This window comes from Pan paniscus, chromosome 10 (genome assembly GCF_029289425.2).
Source record: "Pan paniscus chromosome 10, NHGRI_mPanPan1-v2.0_pri, whole genome shotgun sequence".
In the NCBI taxonomy this organism is placed as follows: Eukaryota; Metazoa; Chordata; class Mammalia; order Primates; family Hominidae; genus Pan; species Pan paniscus.
The window spans coordinates 136,751,834-136,764,145 of record NC_073259.2 but is presented as its reverse complement, the minus strand read 5'-3'; the positions used below and the strand labels follow the sequence as shown (position 1 = coordinate 136,764,145).

Below are 12,312 nucleotides of genomic sequence, written 5' to 3'. Positions count from 1 at the left end.
GGTCAGTAAATAAAGTTGTTGTTTTGGCTCTAGGGCATCTCCCCATCCGAGGCTCACCTCTTATTGGTCACAATGGGGACCCTCCAGCCCTTTATCTGGCTGAGCTCCGTGTCAGAGACCTCGATCTGCAGGGGCAGCCGGGGCACCCACACGGTGACACGCAGGGGGGCGCTCAGGTACTGGTATGTGAAGTTCACCACCGCATCCATCTTTCCTTTGATCTCTTTGCCATTGACAAAGATGTAGTCACAGCGGTCAGACACCTGCAAAGACAGAGGGAGAAAGGATGGAGAAGTTCATGGGGCCTTGGAGACCATCCTTTTTTTGTTTTTCCTATTATCTTGCAAAGCACAAATGCTTAATTCTGGTTTCTCCTAAAGCAGAGCCTGAGACAAGGATTTGGTGCACTCAGTTTAATTGGGAGGTGACCCCAGGGAGCAGGGGTGAAGGAGCAGATGAGGAAGACAGAGAAAGAAGAAAACCCAATAGGAAGGTGCATTTTTTAGGCTGTTACAGGGACCATGGGCTCGGTTTTCAGAGGCTTCATGAAAAGTATCTAGAATTGTCCACTTGAGGAGTAAGAGGAGGGAATATTTTTAGCTACCATTTCTTATTCCTACTGGTTGAGGGCTTGCCCCACCTGGAACAGAAAACAGAAAGCAGATTGAGGTGAGACTGCAATCAAGAAGTGAACTTGAACTTGTACAGAACTGCAGCTGTAGCTGAAATCTGGGTGGGCTGAGTAATTTGATGTGAGCACCAGAGGTTTTCACACCCTGGGCAGTTATGTCTTTTCAGAAAGTCAGCTGCACCCACAACCCACCCCATCCAGCTTCCAAGGATGCAAAGGGCCCGTAATGCCTTCCTCCCCAGCATGATTCTCACTAATTCTGAGGTCTCTTCCCTGCATGCACATGCAGGCCTGATGCAGGTTCTTCACGGTCCCCAGGCTTTGGCAAGGCCGGTCCCCGTGCCTGGGAGCACCTTCCCATCCCTATTTGCCTGACCTACCCCAGCTCAGGGGTTCCTTATGAGACCCCTTCTATGGTCTTCTATGACCCCGTGGGATTATTTATATAATACGTGTTCATTATGTGAATGGCAGATCACATTAGGGACTACCAACCTATGTTCCCTTTCCCTATGTGCCTCCGTTTCCTTTTCCCCTTTCTGGCAGATTGCTGTCTCAGGAAAGGGATGAGACAGAGCAGAAAGAAAAATAAACACACAGACTAAAAAAATAAAGGTTGCAAGTATTTGGCTTTTGTGTTCCCAGATTATTCATTCAAATATGACTCTATCTACCAGCCCAGAGGGCATTCCCAGTGTAGCAAGGAAACAGCAGAATGATACCTGTGTTCTCAAGCAGGCAGGAAGGGGCAATGTGGACAACAATGAGGGGCCATTGAAGAGGTAACCTGTGCGGACTGTGACCGGTAAAAAATGTCCCCTAGGAACTGTGAACAGAAGACTATAAGACAAGATGTGCCCTTCCCCAAGGCCTTGGCAATAGTTAAGTCCCCTGGAAATTAGACTGGTATTCTGTTTCTGCCACCCTGATGAATTGAAAACTGAAAATAGAAACCAAGTTGGGTTATAGAGAAACAATATGACCCCTGTTGAATAGCCAAGCTTATCAGATGTGATTTGAATTGGTCCCATGTGTCCATATCACCTCTTAAACTAAGAAATCTTTGAAGGCAAAAAGTACATTGTGTTCATTTTTCACCTCTGGGTTCCTTACATCAGCTGCTTATGAAGCAGGAGCTCAGTGAAATGGACATTGCATGGATGAATGGATGGATGGATAGATGGATAGACAGATGAACAGATGGATGAATGCACACACTGATGCACAGACAGATGGACAGATGGAAGAAAGGATGAACAGATGGATGGATGGACAGGTGAATGGGTGGTGGACAAATGGGTAGATAGCTGGATAGATGAATAGACAGATGAGCTGATGGGTGCATGCACACACTGATGGACAGACACATGAATGGATGGATGGACAGGTGAATGGGTGGTGGACAAATGAGTAGATAGCTGGGTAGATGGATAGACAGATGAACTGACGGGTGGATGCACACACTGATGGACAGACACATGAATGGATGGGTGGACAAGTGAATGGCTGGTGGATAAATGGGTGAATAGGTCGATAGATTGATAGACAGCTGAACAGATGGACAGATGCACACATTGATGGATAGACAGATGGGTGGATGCATGGATGGATGGATGGATAGGTGGATGGATGGGCAGGTTAATTGCTGGTGGATAAATGGGTAGATAGCTGGACAGATGGATAGACAGATGAACTGATGGATGGAAGCACACACTGATGCACAGACAGATGGACAGAGGGATGGATGAGCAGGGCCTTCCCTTCATGGGGATGCCTGCTTCAGGACAGTCATCAAGGATCTTGGGGTTGATGGACGATGCAGTGAGAGACTGAGATGACATGGAGCCAAAAGCCACAAAAACACAAGAAGTTAATTCAAAAATTTCTAGAAAGTGCTCAGGCAGTGTTTCCTAACCTTTCTTGGGTCATTCACCCTTTTGAGAATACACATAAAGCTAATTCTTGCTGGAGAAATGCACACACATACAGTTTAGTGGAATATTTCAGAGTTAATGAAGTCACTTGGAAACCCCTCACATAGCACTTAGCATACTAAGCTATAATTGCTGATTTGCTTATCTGTCTTCTGTCTAGATCATGTAGCTTGGAAAGAACAGAGTCCCCTTCTGGGGGGTCTGTGGCCTCGGCCAAATAACATCCAGTGCTGAATAAAGAACTCTTATAATCTGATCACCCTCTCTTTCCCCAGCTTCCGGGAACCACGGATGGCTACTCTGGGCTCAATTTTCATCTTCAACTTGCACTTCTGTTTGGAGAGGCAGCTGGTGAGGGCTGGGCTGAGAGAATTTGCTCCATCTGCTGGGGACAGTGGCAGGGGGCAGTTGGGATGGGAACACATGGATGGATCTTCTCATTCGTGGTCAAGAGTGGTTTAAAAATGTTTACATGCTGATTAAAGAAGGAAGGCAATTTTAGTTGCCATCCCAGGCTTGTCATTAGCGGGTAAACACTGTCCTGGATCTGGGAAGGCATTAGTACAACAGTCGAGCAAGAGTTATATCAGTAATCACTTCTTTAATCAATGTTGTAATTTACAGACCATTGACTTTTCTCATTTATTACCTTTCTGAGCTCTGGCGGGAGGAAACCTGGCTGCTCCCGAATATATAAATAATTAAGAGCAATGCCAAGGGTATGAAGTAGCCGTGCATGATAGAGCCATCGTCACTGCTATTCCTGAAGGTGTCATAAATGTCTGGGGACATCTCAGGATGCATTAATCATCTCCTAAGTGGCCAGCAGTGAGAACCATCAAATGAAAAAGTGAGCCCACTCATCTACAAAAAGGAACCAAAACCCCACAGGAGTCTTTTTAGTCCCTCGGCTTTGTTTCTCAGACTGCTTTTCATCTTTCATTGTGGATGAGCTGCCCATTGAGAAAACTGCCCACTGAACTCCATTCACTCTGATATTTAAACTCTGCGGACAGAATGCGTGGTAGCCATGGCCCAGAAATCAGTGCCTGCCTGTAAGGACCCAGGGGCGGTGGGGTCACGTGAGGCTTGGTGGAGCCACATATGGTCAGTTGCCATATTCCGTTATCACTCAGGCTTTGGCACCTTCCTGAGTCTGCACCTGCCTCCTAGGAAGAGCCTGGGGGTCACTTTCCAAGGGGAAGGCAGAGGCATCTGCCGGTCAGCCACGGATGTCCTGTGGGAGCCTGGCCTGAATCGTCATCTAGCCAAACTGGTTCTCAGACTTGAGCGAGCCTCAGGGAGGGCCTGTTGGCATAGACTGCTGAGTGTCCGACTCAGATTCAGCAGGTCTGGGGTGGGGACCCACATGGGCATTTGTAACCAGCGGCTGCGGATGCTGTTGCTGCTGCTGCTCTGGGTACCACTGTGAGATCTACTCCTTGCACCCTCTACATCCCGCTCATGATGGTAATCATTTAGTTATGATGCTTGGAAGTGCATCTCTGTGCTGACAACTCCTAAACTCCTGTCTCTGGATATCCACCTGCTTCTTCCACGTCTCCACTTGGGTCTCTAATTAACATTTCAAACTTATGTTCAAAAATCAAACTCCTAGTATGGTTTTTGTGCATCTCAGGGCACTGAGGTTGTGCTTGAATGAAGTTCAGATACAGGAAAATCAAATGCACATTTCTTGTACACCCAAGTTTGTGGACCTGCTCCGTTAATATGAATGAAATGCTCGTACACAGTGACAATCCCGCTTCACATCTGCAAGGTGCTTTCACGTCATTTTCTTTCTTTTTCTTTGAGCTCAAGTGTTTTATTGCACGATATGATAAATATAGTTAATAATAGCATATTGTACATTTCAAAATTGCCGAGAGAAAATTTTGAATGTTCTCACCACAAAAAGTTAAGTATTTGAGATGATGAATATGCTGCTTAGCTTGACTTAATCACTGTATAAAGAATACATTGTATTCATACATTATATCACTTAGTACTGCATAAATATATACAATTATAATCTGTCAATTTACAATAAAATAAAAAATTAAAAAAGAAAACAGAAAAGAAGCCTGGTCGCGGTGGCTCACGTCTGTAATCCCAACACTTTGGGAGGCTGAGGCGGGCGGATCACTTGAGATCAGGAGTTTGAGACCAGCCTGGCCAACATGGTAAAACCCTGTCTCTACTAAAAATACAAAAAACAAACAAACAACAAAAAAACAACAACTAGCCAGGCATGGTGGTGCATGCCTGTAATCCCAGCTACTCAGGAGGCTGAGGCAGGAGAATCGCTTGAACCTGGGAGGCGGAGGTTACAGTGAGCTGAGATCGCACCACTGAACTCCAGCAAAGAAATGAAAACAGAAAAGAAACCCAATTTTTTAAAAACAATTTTTAAGGCTTTATTTTTTACCATAAAATCAATTTTGCCTATTCTTCCTAGGCCACCAGGTTTCTTCTGGTTATTATTTGCTTGATTTGTCTTTTTCTCTCTTTTACTTTCAGCCTTTCTGGAGCCTTCTGTATCCTGGATGTTCTAGATGCTTTGTAAAAATAAACACTTAGAATGATTTTTCTGTTACAATGTTTCCTCTATAACTCATTGTTCTTTTGCTGGAACTTTTAGCACGTTCATGTGAGTCACAATGGATGTTTTACTTGGATTTCTTTCTACCATATTATTTGTGCCGTCTATTTGTCCATCCTGTTTTCTTTTTGTTTTGCTTTTTTTTAATCTCATTTTTTCCTTCTTTGACTATTGTTTTCATACTCAGTTTTTCTAGAGCTATGGACAGCAGTTATGATCCTATTTTTTAGATGAGAAAACCGAGGCTCGCCATGGTTGCGGCTCATCCAAGATGGAGAGGTAGAGTGAGAACTGTCAATGAGAGTTGGTTCAAGATTTGACTGGACTGTTCCAGCCATGTTGTTGATGCTGGGATTATGGCCTTGGCTGAATTCGTCCTTCCTGCCATGTGGCTGTTCGAGTCATTTGCATTCCTGTGGGCAGGTGGGCAGGGGAAAGGCAGGTGCTGAGAGAGGCCACTGTCCAGCAACTCTGGCATGCCCGTGGCAATGGGCCAGTGGCAGTCCGGAACCTCTCCTCAAGTGGCTCTGCTCACATTTCCTCATCCCATCCCCCAGGGGCCACTCGGAAAGGCTGTCTCTTTCCAAGTCTAGGCAGGGAACAGATGGTCCACACAAACCTGGAACTTGAGGATTGCTGATCGAAGGGGTGGGTAGGGTTAAGGGAAAACAGTGTGAGCCGGGAAAGCATGCCAGGGCTGAGAGGTAGGCAGTAGGTTGGTCTGCAGCCTCCAAACTCATGTCTTCCTGGAACCTCAGACTGTGAGCTTGTTTGGAAACAGAGTCCTTGCAGCCCAGGGGCCTCTTCTCAACAGTTGCCTCTGAATCTAGGGCTATTGTTGGAAAATGTTTAAATAATATCTCCTTTTCAGCTCTGGAAAAATCCTTAAAGGATGTACAAGTTCCTCTCCGATGTGCCTGGTTTTCTTCCCTGTGCATCTTCTGTGGGTTTCACACTGCTCACTCGACCCAGCTGCTGGCCTCCCTGCTGGTTCCTGAACATGCCAGGTGCACACCTGCCACAGGGCCTTTGCACGTGCTGTTCTCTTTGCCTGAAGGCTCCTCCCCTACTTGTCTGCCTGATTTGTTCTTCATGTCCTTCATCTCTTTAATCTGGTGGATCTCAACCTGGGCAATTTTGTCCCCCAGGGGGCATTTGAGCATCTCTGGGCATCTTGGTTGTGATAAATGGGAGGATAGATTTGCAACCGGTATCTAGGGGATGGAGGGTAGGGATGATGGTACTCAACATCTTACAGTGCCTAGGCCAGTCCCCTACAACAAAGAATTAACCCACCCCAGATGTCAATAGCACCGAGGCTGAGAATCCCTGCCTTGCTCAAATGTCAACTTCTCAAAGATTCTTTCTCTGACATTTCCTCTTTTTTTTTTTTTTGAGACAGAGTCTTGCTCTGTCACCCAGGCTGGAGTGCAATGGCGCCATCTCGGCTCACTGCAACCTCTGCCTCTCGGGTTTAAGTGATTCCCCTGCCTCAGCCTCCCGGGTAGCTGGGACTACAGGCATGCACTACCATGCCCGCCTAATTTTTGTACTGTTTTTTTTAGTAAAGATGAGGTTTCACCGTGTTGGCCAGGCTGGTCTCAAACCCTCGGCCTCAAGTAATCCACCCACCTTGGCCTCCTAAAGTGCTGGGATTACAGGTGTGAGCTACCATGTCCAACCTGACATTTCCATTTTAAATGGCAACTCCCCCGAACCTCCCTTCCCTCTTCCTTGCTTCCTCTCTCTAGATTGCTTACTGCCATCATATGCACTGTAGATTTTACCTGCTCGCTTTATGTGTCCTCCCTCAGGAGAACCTAAACTCTAGGATGGCGGAGATTTTTGTCTGTTTTGTTTACTGTTGTATCCCTGGGGCCTAACACCTGACACACAGTGGATGCTCAATAAGTACGTGTTGAAGAATGAATGAATGAATCAGAGCTTGCAAACTGGTGGCCTCCCATCACATTTGGCCTACACAGTGTTGTTGTGTTTTTCAACAGAGACAGGGTCTTGCTCTGCTGTCCAGGCTGGAGTGCATTAGTGCAATCATAGCTCACTACAACTTCAAACTCCTGGGCTCAAGCAATCCTCTTTTCTCAGGCTTCCAAGTAGCTGGGACTACAGGCACACACCACCATGCCCAGTAATTAAAAAAGCATTTTTTTTAAGAGATGGGGTCTTGCTATGTTTCCCAGGTTGGTCCAACTAATGGGCTTAAGCAATTCTCCCTCCTTTGCCTCCCAAATCTATAGAGCATGAAATGGCCGAAATGGTCTCAGCATCAACGGGGTAGAATGTTGCCAAGGTAACCACCACGTGTAGCCTTGGCAGGGAAAGGTGCTCAGGTATCTGGGTCACTGAACACACCCTATGCTCAGGGAAAACTCAGGGGTAACTGCTCACCCAGTGCCGCCAACACTACCCACCTATCACACACATACACACATATGCACACACATGCACACATACACGCACACACACATGCATGCACACACACGCGCACACATGCACACACACGCGAATGCACACACGCATGCACACACATGCATGCACACACAGGAAGAGATGGACTTTTATCAGTGATTGCTTACTTTATAACAACAGCAAACATTCATTGACTGGCCACAGTTATCCAGGCACCATTCTAAGACGCTCACATGGGTCATCTCTCTGAGTCCACACCATAAACACAGGAGGGCACTATTATACTTATCATATCCATATTGCAAATGAGAAAACCAAGGCATGGACAGGTGATGTACCTTGCCCGTGATCACACAGCTGGTAGTCATCAGTCAGGATTTAAACACAGCCAGCCAACCCTAGAGGTCTGCTCTCAGCCATGACGCTGAGCTGGCTCTGCACTCAGGGAGGCCCGCCTTCTCCTCCATCATGGACAGGGTCTACTTCCTCTCCCCATTGTTGCTGGACTTGGCTTTGGCCAGGAAAATATGAACAGAAGTGACAGCCATGCTTGGACCAGTCCAAGCTTGGACTTAGGAAATGTGTACTTCTGCTAGTCGTTGGAACTTGACCATTAATAGCTACTTCCTCCAAAGTAGCTATTAATACAATCTCTTAGCGTGGGCCCCAGAATGGGACACAAGGAACAAGGAGCTGACCGCAGCCCAATGGCAGCGACAGGCCAAACCCAGCAGAGCTCACGTCTTAGGCTGAGCTGTCCGGCCGAGCCCCGCTTACCTGCAAACCCATAAGCAAGAATAAATTGCAATCATCTAGAACAACCAAACGCTGGAGTTGTCTGTTACAAAGATTTGCTGACAGATTCATTCTGCTAAGAGATGGGATGTGGATGATCCTGACTATAACTCTTACGGCCTTTTACATGGCTTCCCCTCTCTTCCTTACCTCCCATTCACCTTTTTATCTTATGCTATTTTCTCTCCTGTTTAGGCAGAGGACACTGGCAAAATTGAGAAGAAAGCAGGGATTGGCAGAGCCCTGATCCCGGATTTAGGAGGCTTCCCAGGATGTGGGAAGACTCCTGTCAGAGCTTCTTGTCCTGGAGGGGCCACCGTTTCAGGACATTCACCAGGACCTGACTTTGGGACATTAGTTTAGAATCCCTTTCCTCTCGTTGCCGGTACCTGTTCTCACCCCAGAGAACATCTGGCATCTCCTGTGCAATGTGTCCTTCCCTTGCAGTGGCCAGAGCTGAAGTTTTACATTTTAAGGAGGTCTCTCTCATTACTACAGCAGTTCTCTCATTACTAAAGTGCATTATAGCTACTTCTTTGACATCACTGGAAGAGAAGGAAAAAGAAAAAGGCAGAGAAAAGTCAGGGCTAAGCAATATTTCTGAGATAATGTCTATGCTCTTCCCCTCCCTTTTACATCTTGCCCGGTGAAACGATGGCCAAACAGAATTCAAATGGCCAGGCAGAAATTTGTTCTGTGATAAATCACACTTTATCCAGCTGACAATGCACAATGCTGCCAACACTTGGACACATCTCCCGTCGTTCTCGGCTCAGGACTGCTGAGATATGGAGAATGTGCTCCCTATGGAGAATGCTAAGCCAAGTGATGGAAAGTCGGAAATAACATAAAAATACTGATTATTTCATTTAAGCCCCTGGATCCAGCCATCCCGGAAGCCAGGAAATCTCTTACAGTTCAGATATAGGAACCCCTAGATGTTTTCCCCCTTAATTCAGTTTGGGTCTGTTAACCAAAATCATCCTCTCAGATATAAGGGGTAATTTTACTGGATATCTTCACCAGCCCAGACCCATCGGTGCCACTCTTTCCACCAGCCTCTCAGGAAGGAGGACAAGAGGAGAAACATAAGAAACGTATAAAAATGAAAAACAGGCCGGGTGCGGTGGCTCACACCTGTAATCCCAGCACTTTGGGAGGCCAAGGTGGGCAGATCACTTGAGGTCAGGAGTTTGAGACCAGCCTGGCCAACATGGTGAAACCCATCTCTACTAAAAATGCAAAGAATTAGCTGGGCATGGGATTCATGCCTGTAATCCCAGCTACTCAGGAGGCTGAGGCAGGAGAATTGCTTGAACCCAGGAGGCAGATGTCGCAGTGAGCCAAGATTGTGCCACTGCACTCCAGTCTGGGTGACAGAGCAAGATTCTGTCTCAAAAAAAAAAAAAAAAAGAAAAGAAAAACATAAAAAAGTTGTCATTAGGCTCACAAAGCCTGGTCATGATTAATCCTCTAGGAGGAAGCCCAGTACTGTAAGAAGACAATTCAAAGTACACTGAGAGCAAGCAGCCTGGCTGAGTTTCAACTCAGATACATACACATTTGCTATTTCATATTTTTTGCTGCTATTGAATATTTTTCTTTTATTCTATTTTCTGCAACCATTTAAAAATATTTCCTGGGGACCCTGCCCATATCCCCATGGCCAGTCTATGTGTTGAGGTCTTGGCCTCGGCCACACAGTTAAGTGGTGTCCATCACACTCCTGTGGCCACAGGATTGGTCCAGGGATGGTCACATGGCTCAGCCTGGCTCAATGACAGAAAGCCCCAGGATTTCTGATTGAGTGACAGCAGTGTCTCATTTGCACTGGACTTGAACCTGGGGAGGTGTGGATCTAGAGCCTCCAGGGGCCTCCATCTGGGGCTGAGAAGGCATCTGCACAGTTGAAGGCAGAGCTGAGAGGTGCAGAGAAATTGATTTGTGAATTCACCTGTGCCTGAAGCCAACACTGCCCTAGACCTTTTATTGACAAGACAGTTTCTTCCTTTACTTATTAAGCCAATTTGAGGGTCTGAACTACCGTACACTCCTTGATAAAGATATGATGGGTTGGCATCAAGTGCTGTTAAGACCAAACCCTGGTTCTCAAATTCATTTTGGCAGAGGGGTCAAAGTGGGACAGGAATGATAGGATCTGGCAGGAGAAAAAACAAGAATAGAAGAACTGATTTCCAGAGCTACATCTTCCCCGAGGCTAACCAGACACCTGGGTCTCAACCTGGACTGTATCCTGCGCTTCATGAACCTGACCAGAAAATTTTCATCAATGCAGAGACCAGCTGCAAGGTCCGTGAGACTTAAAAACTTCTCTTTCCATTTAAGTGCACTCACATGGAGCCCTATTTGGCTCAAGTAAAATCTGACTCATCAGTAAATGGTCTTATGTTCCATAAAAGTCTTTTATTAGAACAGGATATTATTTGTAGCTTAAATCAGAGGGTCAGAACAACCTGATCTTTTTGGCCAGTTCTAGGCCAAAAAAGGTTTATCCATCAACCTTTCCTAGGAACGAATGTGTGGCATAGCTCCTACCAGTCAAAGGTTTTGATTCTGTGCTTCCCATAGAACTTTCTGTGATGATGGAAATGTCCCATATGTGTGCCGTCCAGTGTGGCAGACACTAGCCACATGTGACTAATGAGCACCTGAGATGTGGCTAGAGTGACTGAGGAGCTGAAATTTTCATTTTATTCAATTCGAACTAATTTAAATAGTCACACATGGTTAGTAGCTGTCATACTGGGCAGCACAGCTATAGGTAAATCTTAATATCAGTCTATGATGACAGCATATTCCCATACTTGCCTGAGCCTGCTGGGAATCTGAGGCCATGTGGGCTTGGTGATCAGGCAGACCTGAGTTCGAATCCTGGCTCTGCTACTAATCAGCTGTGCGCCTTTGGGCCAGTCACTCAGCTTCTCTGGGCCTGAATTTCCTCATTTGTAATAAGACTTAGAGTAGTATGTGCCTCATACTTTCTAGAGTGATCTACTTAAACCCCAAACCAGAATACCCTGCAGTGTCATATTGCTCTGAGAGTAAAACAAAATTCTGAACACAGACTCCAAGGCCTTGGACAACCTGGCCCTGCCTATTTCATGCATCTTAATGTTTTCTCTTCCTCTTTTTACTCTTCACCCTCCTTCATCCTGGCTGTTCTTTTGTTTCTTGGACATGCAAAGCCTGTTCATACCCCGGGGCCTTTGCACTTGCTGTTCTTTCTGCTTGGACAGCTCTTTTCCAAGCTCTTGGCATTTAGATCTCAGCTCAAATGCTACCTCCCCAGAGAAGCTTCCATGATGGTTGACCATGAACTAGCCCTGTGAATCCTCTCCTCATCCCATTATCCTCTTGGTTTTCTCCATAGCATCTACAATATTTGAAATGAACTTGCTTTTATGTTTGTTTACTTATATACTTTCTATCTCTGCTATTACAGATAAATTTGTGAAAGTGGGGTTCTGGCGCAGTTGGTTCATGACTGTATCCCCAGAGCATGGTACGTGCTCAGTAAATATCTGTGAAGAGAATGAGGAAATCATAGCTTTGATGAAAGGATTATGACTGTAAAGACTATGGCTGTAAAGCAGGATGTTAGTGGGTGTCAGGTCCACAAGGGCCCCAAATGTGCTTTCAGGGCTTTGCCTGGCCACTTGTGCTCCTATAAGCCACTATGAGAAGAATGTTCTCAAGGTGCTGCTGCCTTTTGCCACCAAAATGAGACACACAGAGCCAACCCAAACCCAAAACAAATCTGGATCCCAGCCCACACAACTGGCACACTGAGGCAGGGCTGCTCTACTTAACCCAGGGACCCCTGAGGGAGAAACCAGTGCTTGCTGTTGTTAAGTTACTGAGATGTCAGGTTGTTTTGTTATGCAGCATTATCACAGCAA

General features: G+C 46.1%; 1 protein-coding gene across 1 annotated transcript in view; it reads right to left on the bottom strand.

Annotated features, from left to right (window-relative positions):
- Positions 1 to 12,312, bottom strand: part of TMEM132C (transmembrane protein 132C) — a 438,903-nt gene that overhangs the window by 13,760 nt on the left and 412,831 nt on the right. The window contains exon 6 of the mRNA XM_034934833.4: positions 58 to 263. Within this exon, the coding sequence (XP_034790724.2) occupies positions 58 to 263 (206 nt within the window). The remainder of the gene's footprint in view (positions 1 to 57; positions 264 to 12,312) is intronic.